Source organism: Amphiura filiformis, chromosome 15 (assembly GCF_039555335.1).
Source record: "Amphiura filiformis chromosome 15, Afil_fr2py, whole genome shotgun sequence".
Classification (NCBI taxonomy): Eukaryota; Metazoa; Echinodermata; class Ophiuroidea; order Amphilepidida; family Amphiuridae; genus Amphiura; species Amphiura filiformis.
The window spans coordinates 19,050,382-19,072,994 of NC_092642.1; the positions used below are offsets into that span (position 1 = coordinate 19,050,382).

Genomic DNA, 22,613 nt, shown 5'->3' on the forward strand with positions numbered 1-22,613 from the left:
AAGGCCTATGGGATTGATATCAACATTTCAATTGAATCACATGATTTATGTTCATGGATTCTACGTTATACCCATGTTTACGGAAATGTCTCTGATAAGTGAGTGAAATGTGTGTTTTCACTTCTGAAAGTTGTCGACGTCAGGCCAATCGCTGTGATGGATCATATGCTTCGATGTAAGTCATTATCATAAATTTAGAATGTGTTCTTAGAAAGTCCCCGGAGGAGTACCGGTAAGTCATATTCATATAGAAAACACCCGAGAAAACATTGATTAAAAACTGAGTGGGCTCCCACAAACCCTATTATAGGTATAATACAAAAAAAATTGAACTTTTTTGATTCTCATCAAAGTAATCTCAGATTAAAGAGCTAAATGAAAGAAAACTGATGTGGTTGCGGAGATATGCTAATTTGAATGGCTCAATTTTTCAGCCAATTTCCTGTACAAACTTTTTGTGCATGCACATATTAAAATGCTTTAAGAGATCATAATATCAATTTATATGAGCACGTTTTTGCTTATTTAGACTTAAAGTCTTCATAGTTGCAGTGTATATATTATGTACGTTTAGGGCTCGGATAGCGCCGTTTTCACGTATTTTTTGTGGAAGCTGAGAACACATCAGACATATCGAATTGCATTTTAAGACGAAGAATGTCCTTCTATATAATATCAAATAATTTTAATATTTTGACATTTGCGATATAATACACACTTTATGGCAAATGATTAAAAATAGAATTCAGGCTTTTATATACACACATGTTACATTCGTGTTTTTGATCTTCAAATATTCACAAATGTAAAGCAAGCTTCGATATCGTTTTGTTATATTTTACTTGTCACCAATTACTCACCCTGTCATCATCATTTCCCTTCTTGAAATCAGCTGCTAAAGCTTCCCATACAGCCTGACCGACGGCACAGTTGGCTGCCACGATGGACATCACCAAATATGGAACAATCTAAGGCAAATATAGAAATGAGAGGAATGAGCATTCAACAATGAAATGATAGGGAAGAACCTAAATTTTTTATTTCAAACATGTGGGGATCTCTTGTGCAAACTTTACAATATTGTTTTGACAGAAACTCACCAAATACGTGTTTTCGTTGGCGGCTCCTAAACTACCTGATATGATATAAAGCTGGAGAAAAGGTAAATAAGATAGATAATAAGTAAGATTGTTAAAATCGTGAGGATGTTTTAAATGTAAAAAGTTTGGAAAGGTTTTTCAAGCATCTGTATCTCCAATTATTTGTGACATTCATATCGTGTTGTAAATCAATGGCTAACTACAATACTCCCTTTACAATGTCACCTCATTTGAAACAATAACATTTTTCACGGCTGAGTACACTCCTTGTGAATGTAGTGGGGTCTAAAACAGAATTTGCCACATTTTACCATTATTCTGTGCTCAAACAACGCTAGCCACTAACCTCAATAGCGGGTGGAAAACCACAGGCAGCCACAATAGTGAGGCACCTTCTCCTCATGCTGCTCACCGACCTGGTTATACGTTCTTCAACCAGGATTCGTCGCAGGTCATTCAATGTGGTTGCATATGGGCTTCTCTGGCACGCACAGCACGATCAAGCTGGTCCCACAAGTGTTCAATCGGATTGATCAATCGGTCTGGCCTGATGGCAGGCCATTTTGTCTCTACTCCCATATTCTGTAGGTAGTCTTGACTACCGTGGCTATGTGGGGCGAGCGGTGTCATCTTGGAGGATTGCATTAGGTCCCAGATTCAGAAGATATGGGATTGCAGCTTGCTGCACAGAATAATGGTCAATTTGTCAAATTCTTTTTGAGACCCCACTACATTCACAAGGCGTGTACTCAGCCGTGAAAAATGTTATTGTTTCAAATGGGGTGTCATTGTAAAGGGGGGGCATTGTAGCTATCCAGTGATATGCAACACGATATGAATATGCTACAAATAATTGGAGATACAGATGCTTGAAAAAACTTTCCAAACTTTTGTTGAGGAATTTAGTATCAATTCGATCATTTTACTTTTATGCTACAGTCTACACAGCCGTTTTCGTCAAACGTTTTTCAAACATGTTTGTTAACGCCCGTAAACGTTTAATTGCAAACGTTTGTAATCGCTAAATGTTTATCAACCGTTTGGAGAAAGCGGCTATGTCTAGGCCGAATAGCATAATGTTTTTACTTTAAGCGTACCCCATCTGCTCAAAGAAAGAATGAAAGAAAGAAAGAAAATGGAAATTATTATTTTAGCAAATATACTGGGACAACTGCCCTCCTCCTGGTAGGGGTACAGAAGAGCTCAGCGGGTCAAATTATTAAAATGATCCAATAGTGGCGAGACGCATGCATGTTACATTATACTTCTGTACAAGGAATAATAGATATATAGTTTGAAATATATTTTATGCTTGGTTAAGCCAAACACCTAGAAAATCTACAGTTGTGAAGAAGACAATCAGCCAGTCACTACTGCGTGAGGATGGTAACAGATCGTTACCGGATATATTTGCAAGTTTACTGTTTAAAAAAAACCTTTTTTTATAATACAGGTTGCAACAATATAAAAAATAGTATTAGGCAAACATGTCACTTATTGATTGTATTGAATTGTACTTGGTCGTAAGCTACTACATAAGTTTTGTTTCAATAAAAATCGGTGGTCTACAAGCAAAGATATGGCCAATTGTATAAAGTAGACCTAAAACAGCTTGGGCCACTTTCGTGTCTTTGTGTAACAAAAGTGACTGAACTGAGTTGAATCATTAACCATCTGGTCGGCGGTCTTCAGATGGGTAATTTTAAACAATGGGGGGCATTTGCATGAAGCGGTATTTTAATTTATGATTTTAAAATAAATATCATATTATTTATTTACTAATGTCAATTAAGTGAAAGAAAAACATGAAAGACTTTTGCTTTTGTTTTGAGATCTTTGACGATAAGCATGAGAGTTTATTTTACGCGGTACAAACTTGATGAGCGAAATTTGCAAAACGTGGCCGAACTCGTTCAAGCGATTAAGTAAAATCGGGCATAGGATTTAAGCTTGAACTTGGAAAAGACACCATGTAAAGTTTTTCTGTTAGCCATGATATTACTGATCCTACTGTATATCACATTTACGCCACGACACCTTTTTTTAAAAAAAAAAAAAAATGCAATTGCTGAACATGAAAGTCGATTTTAGGCAATGCAAGCTAGATATGCGTGAAAATGTCAAAAGTGGCCTGATTCGTTTTCTGTACGATTTAATTAATTCACAGGTGTTGGCCCTGATCATTTATTCGTATATCCGCCATTTTGATTTTTGCCATTTTGTGCATTTTGAAACCAAAGACCAATTTTATCTTCATTTTTTAAAGTCCCCAATTAATCTGTATGCAATTACCTATCATGTGAGACATGTTAATGGCTTGGCTTCGATTTAGTTTTCTTCTTCTGACAATTTTCACTTTACGGCCGCCATCTTGGATTTTGAACTGAATTTTCATAAATTTTCAAGTTTTACCGGATTTTTAAGCCGAAGGCGATTTTTTTTCTTCAAATTTTGAAGTCGCCAAGTACTCCTTGTACAATTATCGTTCATATAGTACATGCAAATTCGAGCGGTCTAAGTACATCAACCCCTGTGAATTAAGCATAGCATTTAAGCCCAATACTAGTAACGAAACTGTTAGCCAAGATAATACTCATTCTACTGCATATAACATTGTTGCCATAATCGCTTTTATTGCGAAATTGCAATTGTAATTTTTTTTATTGTTACAGTCTGTACAAAGAAAATCGTAGTAAAAAGTAAAAAGTAGCAATTTGTTTATAAAGACACAACAAAAAGAAAACTTACAGCTCCTCCCCAGATAGGCCAACTGATAATTCCCGATGGAATTCCTATGTTTGCAACTTCAAAACTGTCTATTATCGGAGGTGCTGTTGTTGAAAGAACGGTTATGCTTATCCCAATAAACATTGAAATCGCTCCACATGCAACTTGAATCCAACCTGATATTCTGCGACGCCTTTCATGCTTTTTGATCTTTGATGCTTTACCCGACTGCGGTGGTCCTTCTAGCTCCTCCTACATAGTATTTTAAAAAGCAAATATTGCGTGACGTCAAATGAGAGCACATAGACTTCGTCCATCCTGTCCACCCGCTTGCTACGACCCTGACCGAATAGTGAGCACATCTCGAGCATTAGGGTCGCCGAGACCTGATCCGACCCGGTAGATGAATAGTGAATAGTTTAAAAGAAACAAGGTTTCGACCATTGTCCTACAAAGACGCAAAATGGGCTCACTTTTGGCCTTTGTGTCTGTCTCTCGGCAAGGGTTGGCCCCATCTCTCCGTCACATCCCCAGTCACCCGTCCCTCCCAATGTTGGCGGTGCAATCCATTGTTAAGAATGTTCTAAATTTACAAAAAATTGTTACGAAATATGTATGACTTACGATCGAATAACGAGGTACATGACATGCGCACTCCGCTCCTAGACAGCAACACAGTGCACCTATTACGGCCACACAAACTTCAATTACAGCGATGAAAGATGTTAAGGTATGTAACCCTTTGTCTGATTTAGCCTGTGTATGATATAAACATGGTGCATTATGGGAAGGAATGTGTATGTAGTCTAGACAATATACGGCGACATATTGTTGGAGGGTGAGAGTTCACAGGACAATGTTCAAAGGTTAGGTCACCAGGCACTTCCTATTGATAATTGTATTCTATGCAGCACCCACTTATACACAATACCAGTGCACAACATAATGTGAAGTATAAGTTTACTGCATGCGAGGAGACTGTCCAAGCCACCAATTTGTAGTTCGTCAAGGCAAGTCTTGTGAAGAGGCGATAGATTTGTCTACTTTACAAAAACAATTACTCATCAGACCCCAAACTTAAATTAAGAAATTAACAGATTAGATTACCATAAAATCGAAATCAGTAATTTTAGTTGGAATGTTGGAAATATGTGACCTTTTATACCAGATCATAATAACTGTGGCGCGATTGGGCATCACGAATCATATTATGATATGCAGTTAATATTCATATAATTATTCCTTTATATTATAAGTACTATACTTGAATCCTGTTTATCAGGGACAGTCAGTGTAAGTCAGTGATGAGACCGCTCGCCCTCGCATGGAAGACATCTGGTGTTTAAGTCCCCACACAGGCAGGTATGTCCGCATTTTTATCTAGTTCATCTGCATATGCATGTTAACGGCACATGGTAAAAGACTGCTCTTACTTGATCTGTGTCGCAATCGAATTTAGCGTCTAATTTGGCACAACTATCATCGGTGGCTGCGAGACCTTCCCATACAGCTTGTCCCATAGCAGTGACCGCAGACAGGATTGACATCACCAAGTAGGGAACAACCTGAAAAATAGAGTAGACATAGACATTTGGTCATTTGCCATAGCTTGGTCCCAAGATTTTCAAATACGGTTAAATGTTTTCTGAAGCGAGACTACGGGGACATGTCTGCTCTGACTATTTTTTTAAAGGTATATTTAAGCTAACATAGCAATGTTGTTGTTTAAATTACGAAATTTTGCCACCCTCCCAGTTCAAATTCAGCCCCTTTAAAATCGCGAATTTCAATCAGAAGGACATTCCTCGTATTCAGAATGCAATTCGATATGTCTGGTTTACTCCTAACTCTCACAAACAATACTGTGCAAACGTTAATATCCGATTCCTTAATGTCAGGTCTGTACTTACCAGGCTCACTGTAGACCTTCTCCATTCATTGGATGCCCTTGACGCTACGCCTAAACTTCCCGATGTAAAGTAAAGCTTATCGATTGAAAAACAAAAATAAAACCATGAGTATAAAAGTCGCAGAATTACAGATTCATATGTAGTGGTAAACGAAATGAAAATGTAAAATGAAATGGGTTGATCGCAAAGTCATTTCCAAGAAACCATCAGAGCTAACAACACGTTCCTCGAAAGAGGTTCTGGTAAGTAGTGTAGAAGTGGTGTAGAAGTTTATAAAATGTAAGTTTAAGGGACCCTTGGACTATGTTTGCTTGCCAAGAGTTAGAAGGTTGGATTTGAGGTGCATGTGTTGGGTTCATAATGGTATTTAGAATATCAAATGAAAGTGCATACTATAGCACCTATGCATCTGCAGCAGTGTAGCGATGTTAACCTTTCATGCATGCTTCACACCTAACTCGTTTATTTAAACACTCCACGGAAGAAGCATTTTGAAAGGCTAGCATCGGGCGACGGCGGTAGATGCCGGTAGATGCAAGTATGAATACAACATCATTTAAGTGTATTATCCCTATAATCTTTAGGTCGGAGAAGTTTGAAAGTTTGTGAATGATGTTCTTTACATCATTGGAGAATTACGGTATATGTATCCGCAGTAGGCATATTATGATACAAATGGTTGGGTAAACATTCTCTAAACACTAGATAAAAAGACAGATTTGCACTGCAGACCTTTGGTTCAGGCCACGCACACAAAACAGTGCAAAATGTGCATAAAGGTTATATTCAAGTGTACTTCAAATTGCTGCTACATGTTTCTCATTTTGCTAGTGGCAGTCAAACACCTTGTAAACCAATTACTAATCCTATTGTTGAAGAGGATAATAATTCTAGGTATAGAATTCGTAAATAGCTCTAGTCTTTGTTTGCTTTGGCTAAATCCTGTTCAAGTGGTGAGTTAAGTAACAATTAACAATGAAATGACATTCCTGAACCTCGTTCACTTGGGGATGATTTGAAGTAACCGCCAGTTACGACCGTTTGATATTAAGCAATTTGAAAAAAGACGACATTATTCAGCCCCAAAATAAGGTACTCATTTGCTGAAAGAGCAAGTACAACAAACCATAACACCGGTTCTGAATATCATTTGAAGTAAAATGGTATATAATTTTAAAGCTTATGGTATATTTTCTAAACACGAAATAAAACAAAATTGACCGAGGGCCGACTTTACGGGCGTTTCGTGGTGGACGGTCACAAATATATATTAGACATATCTGGTTTAAACTCTTGAATGTTTATTTCATAACAATTCTCTACTTACAGTTCCACCCCAAATTGGGTAGCTCAAGAAGCCAAATACGTAAGTTTTGACGGTTTACGGTAATCGTTCGCAATAATATGTACCACAGTAGCGATGCCTATGCTGACTGAAACGAAGCCACAAATAATTTGAAGCCAGCCAGTGATAAAGCGACCTTTGACCTGGACCTTTCCTCTAGATGAAACAGAAGTGCCTGGGGATGGATCGGACTGATCGGGCAACGTATCCACTTCTATATAAGGTGTATTGATTGCCGCTGCGGCTGTGCCATTGCGGTATCTGTAAATTCATTGGAATAGTTTGTATTATAAGTTCAATTATTAACGAACGAATGAATGAAGCCATTTTTCAACTTTCAACAATCTGTAATCAGTTTTACCTCATTGCTCCAATCAATATGCATGCAAGTTGAAATTTTCATTGGTTGAGGAATGTCATAAAATAAACATCATTATGTTTGGGTTGGTAATAGGAAAACGGTAAATCGTTTGACCTCTCAAGAATATGTACTCTATGATTAAACGATGAGCCTTCCTCATTGTACCACACAGTGTCATCGCCCCGATATCTTCATGGCAAAAATCGCCATGGTAGGGTGAATCCACAGCCACGCATGGCCATTTTGTTCCAACCTGTTTAATATTTTTGAGACGCATAACGGGCCGAGGGACATCCGACTAAGACTATTGACAATAGCCTGGTCACTGACTTCTGTAGATGTTAGTGAGCATGGTATACGCCATGAGGTCAACTGCTTTTAGATTGCCTCCACCTGTGTGGCCTATGCTGTGCTATAGTTCGGCGCATATAAAATCAGAATTTTTGTCAGTTTTTGAGCTCAATACGCACGGTTCTTTCTCAATACGCAAGCTAACGACTATCATATCCTTTCAACACATATATTCAAGTGCAAGCATCAAAATATGGATCATTTTCTACCCCAGTATCCAAAGATTTATCGTCTGAATATCAAATCGTGCATAGCACATTCACGTGTATCGATCCCGGGTGTTGATTTTAGTGTATCTGCTGTACAACATAATTATTAACCAGGCGATGTCGGTGTGACCCATTCCTTCCCAGTACCCAACGAACGTGATCAACGGATCACCAATTTTCAACAATAAAAATTAGTAACTTATTTTCAGGTAATTTTTCAGTGTAGACTATCCGTGGAGACCCTGCAGATGGAAAGCGGACATTACCAACACTTTTGCCAGTGCTGTTAATTGAAGAGTTTACATGTTTGTGTTTGTGTTGTCACTACGTTCGTTGCGTTGTTTAAAGTGATTTTATATGATTGGGTTCACCATACGATCTGATTTGTACAATTATTTGCAAGAAACTAACGTTTTCAGAAACTGTTAGTGTAATACGTACTATATATATAAAAAAAAACCTTATTTGTGCCAGCAAATAGCAGCAAATGCTGTGAATAGAATTTGAAAATCTCTTCACAATATAATGTCCTTAAAAAGGAGGGCTATTTCACTGATTGCTACTGTAAACAACTATGTTGAATAAGTCCCCAGCAAACACAAAAACGTTTTAAAAACATTTTAAATAAGTTATATTTTGGCTTTTGGTTTAGGTAAAAACGTTTTAATAACATTAAAATGTCGGGTTATATAAAGGTCATGATAACGTTTTAAAACGTTTTGTATGAAGACACATTACAACAATATTCTTAAATGTTTTCAAAAAATGTTATTGTAAACTATTTTTGCAAACATTTTTGCCAAATATTGTGTCAATACTTAAATAACATTATGTTAAAATATTTGAACCCAGCAAACACAGAAATGTTCTTAATTTTTTTTCAAAACCTTTTAATAACATTTAAATGTCGGTTTATATAAAGGTCATGAAAACGTTTTTAAAACGTTATTGAAAATATTTTGGGCAAACATTTTTCGCAAAATATTTTTTCAACCCCAAAATAACATTCTGTTTAGAATGTTTTGTATCAAGTTTTCAAGAATGTTTTTGGAATGTTATTAAAACGTTTTTATACCCTTTATATAACCCGACATTTAAACGTTTTCTGTAAAATATTTTTGTTTGCTGAGCAGTAGATTATCAAAAAATGTTTTTAAGGTTATAAAAACATTTTATACTCTTAATATACCCTTTATATAACCCGACATTTAAACGTTTTCTGACAACCTTTTATAACTTTTTGCGAATTATGTCGAAAACGTTTTGTGTTTGCTGGGTCGGATAAATTAAGTCACTCCTGTCCATAACTTTGACAGCATACCTTACCACGCACGGGTTTTTCTAAAAATTTCTTTGTTTAAAGAATCTTTTGGCCAACGAGTAAGCTATTAAAAACCTTTACTACCGATAACTAGTTCAGAGCAAATTCACATAAAGGACAACTACATATTGGGTGGTAACCCCTTAATCACCACGGCTAGATACTGCATATGCATGGTCATTGGGAAGTGGTATCCTACGTGACCATGGAGACTCAAAAGGCACCTTGAACAAACATTAACAAAGATTGAAAATACACCCTAAAACAAGTATAACAAGAGTAATTCCTACCCAAAACCAATGTTGGCATTTTAAAATTTTGCCATTCACTGTGTGCGATTCGGACATTGGACGACCACAAATACGGACCTTTGTTTTAAAGATACATTTTCCAGTATTCTGTGTTTTTGACGTGTCCTGATACGTACGTACAGTGCATGATTATGAAAAGAGCATTTTACATGATACTCCCTGGTCAGTGACTAGTGACCAGTGACCCTTGTATAACAGAACAAAACTCAGGTTTTTAATTGAAGGAAGTGATGTAAAAATAATAATTTAATAACGTATACTAACTAACAAGGCATAGAGTACACAGATATCATTATAAACAATAACTACAATTATATTATTAGTAAACTACCCTTACGAAAATGCAAGCAATGAAAAATGTGTGCGGAAGCATGCAGCACGCGTGCGGCAGTGTGCAGCACACATGCAGATGTGTGCAGCATGCAAGCAAGGCCTGCTGGTAGCGTGTTCATGTGTGCGAACCAGCTGAGTGCATGCAGGCACCGCACACAAATATCCACCGCGCACACAATTTGCTTGCAGAACCTGCGTGCAGACTACCAATCTGTACGCAAATTACGTGCAGACTACACTTGTGTGCGGACTGTAGGACTGCATGCAAATTGCACGCATCTTGCATGCAGCACGCATATTGCTGCATGCATGCAGGATTTCCAGATCACAAAGTTAGAATGCTGCACGCAGACAGGGTTTCCAGAAGCAGTAAGGTAAAATGCTGCATGCATGCAGGATTTTCAATGACTAATTCACCTTTACACAACTGACATCAAGTCACAATTTGGCAATGATCTAGAAGTGAAAATATTTAAATGTTTACAATGAATAAATAAGTTAGCCTTCGGACCAAAATTTTCTAAGTATTTAACCTTCAGACCAAGATTTTTTGGCAGACCAAGAGGGGAGGGGGGGGGGCAAGCAATTTTTGGCGGGCTAAAAGGGGGGGGGGTAAGCATTTTGGTTATGTTTTGTGGGGGGCAAGCAAATTCTTGTTTCGATAGTTGGCATTTCAACTTTGGGCCAATGTTGGAATGCCATTCCTGTTTTGATAGTTGGCATTGAAACACTAGCTGGCCCAATGTTGGAATGCCATTCCTGTTTCGATAGTTGGCATTGCAACATTAGGCCGATGTTGGAATGTCATTCCTGTTTCGAAAGTCAATAGTAGGCATTGCATCATTGGCCCAATGTTGGAATGCCATTCCTGTTTCGATAGTTGGCATTGCAACATTAGGCCGATGTTGGAATGTCATTCCTGTTTCGAAAGTCAATAGTAGGCATTGCATCATTGGCCCAATGTTGGAATGCCATTTCTTTTCGATAGTTGGCATTGCAACATTGGTCCGATGTTGGTATGCCATTCATGAATCAACAGTTAATTGGCACTGCAAAAAATCAAAACAAAATTCAACATTTTTATAGTGAATGTTATCAATATATATTCACAGTAAATTTGATCAATATTCATAAAATGATGCACTTTGGCCGGTTTAGTCATCAAAATATTGCTTATATTAACTTAAAACACTTAATCAAATGTGTATACCCCAATAGCTCAAATGGTAAAGCATCAGACTCCCATGCAGAAGGTCCCAGGTTCAAAATCAGGTAGGTCAAGTTAGATAAGTGACTTGTATAAAATTAAGCTAGGCAATTTTGGTTCATTGTGAAATGGATAGCCAGGTTATGTAAGACTAATTGTAAGGACAGGATACACTGTTAACCATTATTTTTGATTTTTTTTTTCATGATTTTGTCTCACATATATATGGCCAGTACGTGCTGCACGCATGCAGTGCACGCTAATGGATTTGCATGCTGCATGCAAACTGCACACGCTCATGACCTGCACGCATGCAGCAAGCATCTGCACGCTTTCCTGCATGCGTGCCTCGTTCCAAATATACGCATCCGCACGCTACCAACTGCACGCGTGCTGCATGCGGTGCGGCACGCGTGCTGCTTGCATGCTGCATGCGTTCAAAAACTGCGTGCCATTTTCGTAAGGGTACTTTACCTTTATTTAGGGTACACGATTTGTTAAGATTTGGGAAAATATTAACTGGGAAAGTATTAAGATTAAAAACGAATATGTTGAAGGAAACAAATAGTATAATTCTCACCTGTAAGCTGCTGTATACGCAGAGTGTTTTGTTATAATGAAGAGGCCTTTACATAATATGGACAAGTTGAAGGTCAATGGGGAAGTGTAGCTTTCAAAAGCTCTATGGTTCAACGCATCACAATTCGACCTTGATAAAGAATATAAAAATATTATCAATGGTGTAATCTATGGTGGTTGCAATTCAATAGGACGGAATATGTATGGTTTGGATTTTTTTTTGTTGGGGGTGCGTGTGTGTCAATATCGCGTATATCTATTGAACTAAACAAGACTTCGTCAAAACTTACTATACATTATATTGTCAACTACCGGGACTTTTCGGTTAATTCCGTCCTTATGCTATAGTGTTTTCATGTTTAATACTAATTATTGTATCAACACAAATTTATTTCCACCACATGGTTCACCATACATGTTCCCTTTCTTTAGAACATGATACCGCTCTGTAGCATTTCGGAGCTACGTTCATTCTGCAATTAACGCTGTGATCCCTCAACACCAAGAACAAACAAAGAGATACACAAATAAACACAACTGCTAAGAAGGAAATACTATATCCCGGTATCGAATCAATATAGTCATATTCAATATCCCCAAATACCAAAATTGACAACTTACTTTTACATGCTGTTTACAAAAAACGACAGCCACAAGAGCAAAATAATCAGGTTTTGTTACAGGTCACGTGACTTCCTGTTTAGCGGACCGGGAAGACCGCGAGTAACCTTAAGTATAAAATAAATTTTCGCATCAGCAGATATGGGCAAACTTCTTGTTAATGAATTGATTTGATAGTATAGTAAACACAAAGTAAATTTATTTATTAGTTCGGGTTGTACTTTTGTTAACACTCATTGGTGTGAATGGATTGGACTTAAATTTTGATTGGACAATAAATCATTTTCTTGTTTCTAGGATATTTATCAAATGAAAAGGACGAAGAATTATGACTCGGGGATCGGAGATGAAGTAAAACCTGCAAGTGGAGACATAATACTGACTACAGACCAATGTAATAGCGCCATCAGGAGATCTTATGCCATCTATGCAACTCATGTATTCACACCTATTATTTGCAGTAGTTGACCATCATATGCGACAATTAAGATAACAAAATACCTATTATTTCAATAAATCATAATTCTATAATAATAATAGTTTAATGGATTTGAGATTTTCATAATAGCTGTTGCTAGGAAACGCTTGCATTAACAATACATACTTTCCCATTTTTCTTATCCTTCGTGTTCTAAAACATAACAATACATACTTTCCCATTTTTCTTATCCTTCGTGTTCTAAAACCAAAATAGAACTAAACAGAACTAGGCTAAATTGGTAAAAAATAATTGGATTTCTATAAAATGTAGAGCACAACCTTTTCATCGGCGATTACTGCGATGGTTTCTTATTGTACGTGAAAATCAATACATTTTTCATCTCACCTCATGCAATTCCGAAACTTGATTGGCACTGGTCCATTCAATTCTTCTCAAACAATTTGTTTCTTTACAAGATTGCTGATAATGAAAATATTTTGTGGGAATTATGTAAGTGATTTTGCTGTTGATGGTGTTATTTAAGTGAATAAAAGTAATGCAGTACTCTTTATGTAACTAAGCAATGTGTCCAAGGGAGTACAAACGTAAATAGTGGCCGAGGCGCAGCTGAAACCATTATGCTACGCCCTTTATTTCTATTCCATTACCACAAAATAGTGCAATTTAACCCTAGAACTACGATGTAGTGTACCTACCCCCTACGACCTTTTATCTGTCCTAAAAAGCGCGTGTGTTTACGCCCAAACGACCTAAGCTAATCGTAGAGCCACCTTTTGCGCTCATTTTATTGATCGAATTTTTACCCAAGCACCTTACCCCGGGGTATGACCGGCCATCATAAATGGCCATTGAGAAGGAGGGGAGGGGGGTGGTGAGGCCCAATGATTTTCATTTCGCTGTAGTGACGTATCACAAAATGGCCATTTGGAGATGATCGCATTTAAAGTTTTTGCAACTGTTTGTCATACATTGCCTCGATTAAAATGTCCTCTTTTCTTGAATGGATATGAAACATTACATATAAAGTTACATTTGAAGTATAAAATACATTGCTGTTATTCACCAATTAATTTTAATTAGTCATTAAACTTATACGTCAATATGTCAATAAGTTATATTTTGGGTTTTGTTTGGGTAAAAACGTTTTAATAACATTAAAATGTCGGGTTATATAAAGGTCATGAAATCGTTTTAAAACGGTTTGTATGAAAACACACTACAACAATATTTTTAAAATGTTTTCGAAATGTCATTTTAAACTATTTTTGCAAACATTTTTGGCCAAATATTTTGTCAACATCATGTTAAAATATTTGCACCCAGCAAACACAGAAATGTTCTTAAAATGTTTTTTACAAAACGTTTAAATAACATTTAAATGTCGGGTTATATAAAGGTCCTGAAAACGTTATTGTAAATATTTTGGGTAAACATTTTTTGCAAAATATTTTTTCAACCCCGAAATAACATTCTGTTTAGAATGATTTGTACCAAGTTTTCAAAAATGTTTTTGGAATGTTATTGAAACGTTTTTATACCCTTTATATAACCCGACATTGAAATGTTTTCTGTAAAACATTTGTGTTTGCTGTGCATATGCAGTAAATTACCAACAAATGTTATTTAATGTTATGAAAACGTTTTATACCATTAATGCACCCTTTATATAACCCGACATTTAAACGTTTTCTGACAACCTTTTGCGAATGATGTCGAAAACGTTTTGTGTTTGCTGGGATGTCATTGATACGCCGCTATGTCGTGCAAAACATGACGAATCTTGCACACCCCCATTGAGTGAGATGTGACAAACCTGATTAGTGATAATACCTAATTAATTAATGACAGGCTTGACTTGAAAATTTGTCAAAATGTAGAGCCGACGACATAGATTATGAAACTTAACTTGTCCCATTTTTGTCAAAAAATAGCTGATACGCCGGTATGTCATCCGAGTGATGTTCTGTACATAGCCACAATTTTCCAAATTTGCATGGGCGCCCTCACATTATAGCGACAATATATGGGGAATGTTCAATTCAATTCAATTCAAATTTTATTTATACACGGAAAGGCCCAGATCAGCCCTTGAGCTGGTCTTCCCTGGGGCCGTGTTTTACAACAAATATAAACAACGATATAATATCAAAAAATAAGAATATATACAATGTGAAATTAAAAAACATATACATAAGCAGTAGGAAAAATAAATAATGCAAAGTAACTAGGTAAAATTTAAATCATAATCACTGAATAACAGTCTTTTGAAGGAAGCAAGACTTACAGAGGACTGTGCTGAAGATGACAAATTATTCCACATAGTAGCACCTCTGTAAGAAAGACTACGCTTCTTATAGTTATTTGAAGGAAAAGGAATATTAACATTTCTTGGATTGCGCCTGAGGTCGTATTTATATTCCTTTTCCGTAAATAACTTACATATATTTTCAGGAAGTATATTGTTTGTCACTTTATACATAAATTCAGCAAGATGGATATTTCTAATCTTATCAAGAGATAACCATTTATACTTATTTTGGTATTACTGGATAGAGGAGACCCATAGCTATACATTGGTACCACAATGTAAATGGATAATTAGTTTTTTGGGGTTTTTTTTGTTTGTTTTGTTTTGGTGGGGTTTTTTTTTTGTCTGTTTGGTTTTGTTTGTCTGCTCAGTGATTTTCATCACTTCCAGTGTACTTTCGTACTGTTTTCTTGACACTTCTGTGGGCTTTGGAATTGGCAATTTTCAGAATTTTGCCTACATTGGTGTATCGTGTCTATATATTTATGTGCACAGTGATTTTCTTCACTTGTTCTAGTGTACTTTTGTATTCCCATTGATCCTTGTTGGGTTTTTACCTTAGCCACATAGCGTTTGGCTAAGGTCTTTTTCTGTCAGATTATTTCTTCTATCAATCGTATAATGAGCCATCGTAACCATATGCCTTTGTCAATCTTGACCAAATTTGGTTACTATGAGTATGACCATTGGGGGTGCCACAAATGTCACGTGAAAATGGCTGGCGCAAAGGTCATGTCAAGGTCATTATGGCCAAAAACATGTTTTTCACTAAAAATGTTTCTCCTTCCTCATATTAGATAGCAGTTTGACCTCACTTGCACACATGCATCGTCTAAAAGTTGTACACAGAATTGGGGGCAAAGGTTATTTAGGTGTCATTTCTGGTATGTAACCAAATACCTTAAATCGGCAATCGTAGCCATATGCTTTCTGCCGTGTTGGTTATAGTTGGCCACTAGGATCATTGGGTGGTGCCACAAATGTCACATGATCATTTCCGGTCAAAGGTCATCCACTTCCGGTCAATGGTCGAAAACATAATTTTCACTAAAATTGACTATGACGGATTTTGAAAAAGTGGACTTTTTTTTCCAAAATTTGGATCTTTTTTTTTTACCAAAAAAGCATAAAAGAACCCCTATTTGTTCGCTCGCTACACTTACAAATGGAACTGAGTCAAAAAAGGGGGACTTTTGGGCATTTGGGGATTGAGGGAGCGGCAGCCCCAGCACCCCCCCTCGTTACAGGCCTGGCTATCGAACTTTACCTACTTCTATAATGCCTACATTTGCTGTTTTGTCCACACTCTGTGTACATGTACTGTCTAGTCTGTATTTTACTTGTATCCCCACGTCAAGTTGTTGTACCTTGCTCTTTAGTTACTGTATATACCAAAGTAGCTATAGACGAAGCATCTGAGAAGAAGACAATTGATTAATTTGTTGCAGCAACTTGTCTGCTTTGGCGGGGTCAGCTTATAGACAAAAAGGCACTCAAAAAGTTTGAATCCATGATAGATCGGGACACATAACATGGCGACATACGGAGCCTTATTTTGGTTTTAAGCACCGTACGAAAAAGGTGTGCATACACTTTCATATACATCTTCACGGGTACACAGATGTACCTGCTTGACATTATGCTAAAAGCTTTTATCAACTTGAAGCCGGAATGAGGGTATAGTTAATCACAGTCGAATTATTGTATTTATAGCTTTACTTTTAAAATTATAAGCAAGCCAGACATTTTGATATTAAGAAAGTCAGTCGTAAAAACTTACCACTAGCCATGTTAACCGGCGTTTTATTGCTTAAATTCCATTCAAACTATTAATGAACACATAAAAAATAACATAATGTTTCATTATAATGATGCACTCATTCAGCTGCGACTCCGAGCATTATTGAGCAAAACTGTGGTTGCTGCCCGTTCTTGCGTTTAGCCACAAATCGGTCGTTATACCCAGATTTCGCCAGCCCATTCTTGGGTTTTGCTCCCCAAACTAAGGAATAGCTCAGCCAAACTTAATCGGAGGTTATTCCATGGTATAGAGGCCGTCAGCCTTTCGCCATCTTGTGGGTACAAATGATACGCGTGTTCATGCGTCGGACACAGGACGCAGCTTGCCACGCAGCTGTTATCACGCATCGACACGGTGATTTTGCTGTTCAGGGGGCGCAACACTAAATAAGCGTCCCATAGGATAACGTGTGATTTTGGCCTACTTCGAGCGCCATTCCTGGCGTCCCTGCAATACTTGGCAAAATAAAGTTGGTGTCAAATTAAAGCTCTGTTTCTTTAGATTCCAAAACTTTTGTCAACATATATCGATGACCGTTGACTTTTTTCGCTATTTCGCGGTGCAAAAAATATGGCCTAAAAATATACTAAATTCACCACTCACATTTTAAAATAGGAAGTTGTCTTCATCCGCCACAGAGAATTGCTTTTGAGATAAAATGTCCGGTTTTTTCTGCATGTTATCATTGAAGACACTTGTCGAATTCATATGAGCTGATATTAAGTGATTTAAAGTGAACATGTCGGAAGATATGGTTGCTACAATCTCATACTAACTATGGACTATATTAGAAGAATTTCGTTCTTACATAAAATGCGTAGTGATTTAGTGTTGCGCCCACTTATAAGGATTTAAAAGTTTTCAAAATCCACATTTGTCACTTATTAATTAAATTAGAGAAAATTTGTAGCTCAACACCGAAAATTTCATGTCTCTGCGACATTTCGTTCAAGAGAAATGTTGTTTTAAAGATCAGTGCCGAAACGCGGAAAATCGAATATTTCGACTTTTCCTCCAATATGCGAGAGTTTGCACAAAACTCACTAAAACTAGTGAAAGACAACAATTTAAGCACGTCTTTGAACCAAGTTTAATTTCTTTTCTAGATTATCTGTCTTGCCATTTTGTTTTGGAAAGCACTTGTTAATGAGTGTGAAGTACAAACACCCCCCCGTTTCAGAAGTAACAATAATGATCTTTTTGCATAGGCCTACTGAATATGCAGCAAAACGGCTTCATGCAGATTAACAATGCCTATTAACTTTAAAACCCATTTTTTTTTTTTTTTTAAGATTTTTGGATACAATTTCTAGACTTTGCAGGCGCCTGCTCGGCCAATAAAGCATTTTTCCCAATAATAATTCATCAGGGTGACTTTTCGTAATTCTTGTTTATCATCATGATTGAAATAGAACACATTTCATGACGCGCATTTCTTATTTTAAGCGAAGAATGTAAAAAGAACGCGTTCATAATGACGGCCGTTACAAAAGGGGGCGCAACACTAAATAAGCGTCCCATAGGATAACGTGTGCTTTTGGCCTACTTCGAGCGCCATTCCTGGCGTCCCTGCAATACTTGGCAAAATAAAGTTGGTATCAAATTAAAGCTCTGTTTCTGTAGATTCCAAAACTTTTGTCGGCATATATCGATGACCGTTGACTTTTTTCGCTATTTCGCGGTGCAAAAAATATGGCCTAAAAATATACTAAATTCACCACTCACATTTTAAAATAGGAAGTTGTCTTCATCCGCCACAGAGAATTGCTTTTGAGATAAAATGTCCGGTTTTTTCTGCATGTTATCATTGAAGACACTTGTCGAATTCATATGAGCTGATATTAAGTGATTTAAAGTGAACATGTCGGAAGATATGGTCGCTACAATCTCATACTAACTATGGACTATATTAGCCGAATTTCGTTCTTACATAAAATGCGTAGTGATTTAGTGTTGCGCCCCCTTCACGCATGGAGATCGAACGAACATCGCAGCGTGTACCCACAAGATGGCGGCATATGACGTCACGCTGACGGCCTCTATTGCTAGCTATTCCTAGGAATGGGACTCAAAACTCTAAAATTGCTCCCCGATCTGAGTTTCGCCGTGCTAAACCTAAGATTCCGGGGTACCCTGGTTTTGCGGGCTATTTCTAGGAATGTGCATCAAAACTCTAGAATTTGTCCCCAATTTGAGTTTACCGGGCTAAACCTAAGTTTCTGAGGTTACAACTTGGTTTGCGGGCTATTTCTAGGAATGGACTTCAAAACCTTAGAATAGCTCCCCAGATTTGAGTTTCGCCTGGTTAAACCTAAGATTCAAAGGCAATACCATGGTATTGCTGCCCATTCTTACACTCTTATTTCGCCAATTAAAAAAGTCTTAAACAATCTTAATCAATCTTAAACTCGTGTTAGTTACGTGGTCCTCTCGTCGAAATATTGGTTAAGGGCCCTTAATGTTCTTGTTGTTTAAGGCTCAAATCAATAGTTGGTTAAAACTTTTAACCAATAAATGCATATAGCACTTTAACCAGCTTCAAGTTTAAGTGCTTAACCAACTAGGTTGTTTAAGGTCTTTTAATCAATATTTGCTTAATAACTCTAAACAGATAATGATTTACATGTTCTATTTTATCTAAGGATTGTTTAAGAAATACAACTGCTTAATCAATGGTTGTATTGGATTTAATTATGATTGGGACTTTCTTTTTTTTTTTTTAATTTTATACTGAAACATAATTCATGATAGATTTGAAGTTATCAGATCTTGGTCAACTGTGAGATTCGTTCAAAAATACAATTTCATGCATAAAGTATTTTGGGTTTTTTATCAGTTCAACCCGCTATGTATCCGGGCAATGTATCCGAGTAAAAATTAAAATCTAGTAAGCCTTTCTCTCTCGCATGCATTACGATACAATGCTAAAATACAATACATCAACGCTAATAAATTCACACACTCGATACGGTATCCAGCATACCGATACTTCAATGCATCTCGTCTACATTGTAAGCTATTGTGCGTATGCCCAAAACTGAACATCGCGGTACACACATTGGTGATATACATGTACCGTGCACGTAGAACAGTACAGTACAGTATCGCTAGAATGTCAATCCCAATGACGTTGTTAAATCTAGCAAATGAACGCATCAATATCCATCCTTTATGTCTCAACGATGTCTATGCATAACTTATCAAACGAATCTCGAGTTTGGTGCAACCTGATTGACTCAAACCTACCTATTTGAACGAAGTTTCAAGAGACCATAAGCAGCACGACCAGCATTCACTCGTGGCCGCCATTTGCTTTTGTTATTTTAAACAATAATTGGTTAAAATTCCGTGGCGCGAGATGTATCGTTAAACAGGTAAAGTACAATTCCACTAAACATTACACAGTTTAACGCCTTTTAACGTAACAAAAAATAACCACCTTTATACGCTCGAGTTTAACAGTCTTTTAACATACGTTAAACTTTGCCGATTAAGCGCAAAATCACGCCTTTGAACATTAATTGTTTAAAAATCTTAAACTTTTCTTCTTATACTTGGCGACTGTTAACTGCCGGAACAAGAGTGTAGGAATGAACTGCAAAAACGTAAAATCGCTACCCGATTTAGGTAAACCCGAGTTTCGCAGAGCTATTACTTAAAGTTTGGGGAGTAAAACCCAAGAATAGCATGGCGAAACCCGGGTATAATGACCGATTCTTGGGTTTTTTCTCAAAATGATACACTTATGCTTCCATACACGTTGGTCTAAATGCATACTTCTCCCTACGTCATCCACTTCCACCTTGCACGGAAAACTTAATCTCTATTATGATGGTCGCATGCGATTATCTTGACTAATAAATCTAGTGATTGTCTCAAGCATAAATGAGGGCGGTATGAGGCCCATAGACCGTTTGCTACATGTAGTACATGATGCAGTCATGTCTACAGTAGAATTCACCACGACCTTTGCAGGACTTAAACCCCTATTAAACCAAGATAACACTAATTGAAAACAGCTCAACTGATTAAATCAGATCTTCTCTGGTTAAATCCACACTACACATGTTTCTGTTTTACCTGTGCAATGAGCAATGAGCTGGAATTATAAAGCAAACGCAAGGTAACAATACTGTGTGATCTTTTTCTATTATTTTCTAGAATTTCAGAGAGTAGGCTACTTTAAATATTTGCCGGTTATTTTTCACACAGTGACGTTAACTAGGCAATGTCCTATTACCTATAGCATACACTAAAACACCAAAGTGCGAATATTTCCAAACACCTAAATTAGCTAAGTGACACAGTGACGTTAACTAGGTAATTGCCTATACTTCTAATATAGACTATTTGTAGAGGTCACGCGTCAATGGTAAGAGCACTGTGTATTGTGTATAGGAAAACGGACAGTAACTGCAGTATGACTACATGTATTAGTAAATATATTTTTTCTATGTCGGCGATGTGCATCAGCATTCTCACGTGATTAAAATATAGAAACGCTTTTTACTGACAGGAATCTTGCTGTGTACAAACAAACAATATCCCTATGTTTGAGCAGAGGTTTGAGTGACGCATTGGCTCTATTTCGTCATAAGTATTCAAATTCAACGCTGAGGTTGACGACGTGCCTGAAATCCGTCTTCGCTTATTGAATTGGTTAAGGTACGTTTTGTGTCTTTCCCTCTGTATGTCTGCTTTGTTTTACCCATTATGGTTTTTCTCAGTACTATATACAATATATTTATGCAATATTCTTCTTGGCCGCTTGACACCAACTTGCTTGTAATGCTCTATAATATTATCTTAATCATAGAGGATAGATGAATAACGTGATGAAAAAGTAAACACATCCAAAAACGATAGCCCCATAACTTTAACTTAAAATTTGAACTTAAGGGCTCTGCTAACAGTATTTTTTGCGGGACATGAGAGCACATCAGACATATCGAATTGTATTCTGGAACCAAGTACTCACCAAAATGTCTAAGACAGCCGGTCAGTGACTGGGACTCTACCTGCTTTTTTGACTAGACTAGACTGCAACAAAAAATATACAAATGCAATTTTGTATTTCAGAAAAAAAATATATAAAAGGGGTCGTGGCATGTGGAATCAGAAATATCTTGGCTAATAGAAAATCATTACCGGTACTTGGTTCCTTTATTCGTTTTATGCTCAAACTCTATGCCCAATTAACTAAATCGTCCAGAAACCTAGTTGGGACACTTTTGACATGTTCGGGCTTATCAAGCTTAATTTGACTTTCAAGTTTTTGTTTTAATTCAAAAAATAAAATAAAATAATTTAAAAAATAAAGGTCGTGGCGTTAATATTATATACAGCGAAATTAGTAATATCTTGTCAAACAAAAAACCATTACTATGTTTCTTCCTAGTTAAGGTTCAAACGCTATGTCAGATTGACGTAATTGCCCGAGTTGGGGGCACTTTTTGACATGCTCGCACATTTCAAGTTCTTGAATTATCATATCGTCAGAGATCTCAAAACAAAAGCCAAGGTTTTCTTTCTTTCACATGTTCAACATTAGTAATTAATAATGTGATAGGCCTATTTCTTACCACTTCAAATGGGCCATTGTTTAAAATTACCCATCCCGACTGTGGGGTCAAAACCGATAAATCGGTAGCACTTGGAATTGAAAAATCGGCAAAAATAAAGTATCT

At 36.9% G+C, this 22,613-nt stretch overlaps 1 protein-coding gene across 1 annotated transcript; it reads right to left on the reverse strand.

Annotated features, from left to right (window-relative positions):
* Positions 1–845: 845 nt before the first annotated feature.
* On the reverse strand, positions 846–12,420 carry LOC140170763 (uncharacterized). The gene is made up of 9 exons (XM_072193990.1): positions 12,376–12,420; positions 11,756–11,884; positions 7,065–7,343; positions 5,738–5,812; positions 5,261–5,392; positions 4,452–4,583; positions 3,849–4,079; positions 1,101–1,151; positions 846–968 (listed from the first exon to the last, which is right to left on the reverse strand). Exons 5-9 carry the CDS (start codon positions 5,372–5,374, stop codon positions 846–848), a joined length of 651 nt encoding a protein of 216 aa, XP_072050091.1. The 5' UTR covers positions 5,375–5,392; positions 5,738–5,812; positions 7,065–7,343; positions 11,756–11,884; positions 12,376–12,420.
* Between the last annotated feature and the right edge of the window lie 10,193 nt (positions 12,421–22,613).

Coding starts and splice junctions, on each gene's coding strand:
- LOC140170763 (XM_072193990.1), bottom strand. CDS start 5,374: ATGTCAATCCTGTCTGCGGTCACTGCTATGGGACAAGCTGTATGGGAA. Junction 4,080..4,451: donor ATGTACCTCGTTATTCGATC/GTAAGTCATACA, acceptor AATACTATGTAG/GAGGAGCTAGAAGGACCACC. Junction 1,152..3,848: donor GGCCTATCTGGGGAGGAGCT/GTAAGTTTTCTT, acceptor CCTTTTCTCCAG/CTTTATATCATATCAGGTAG.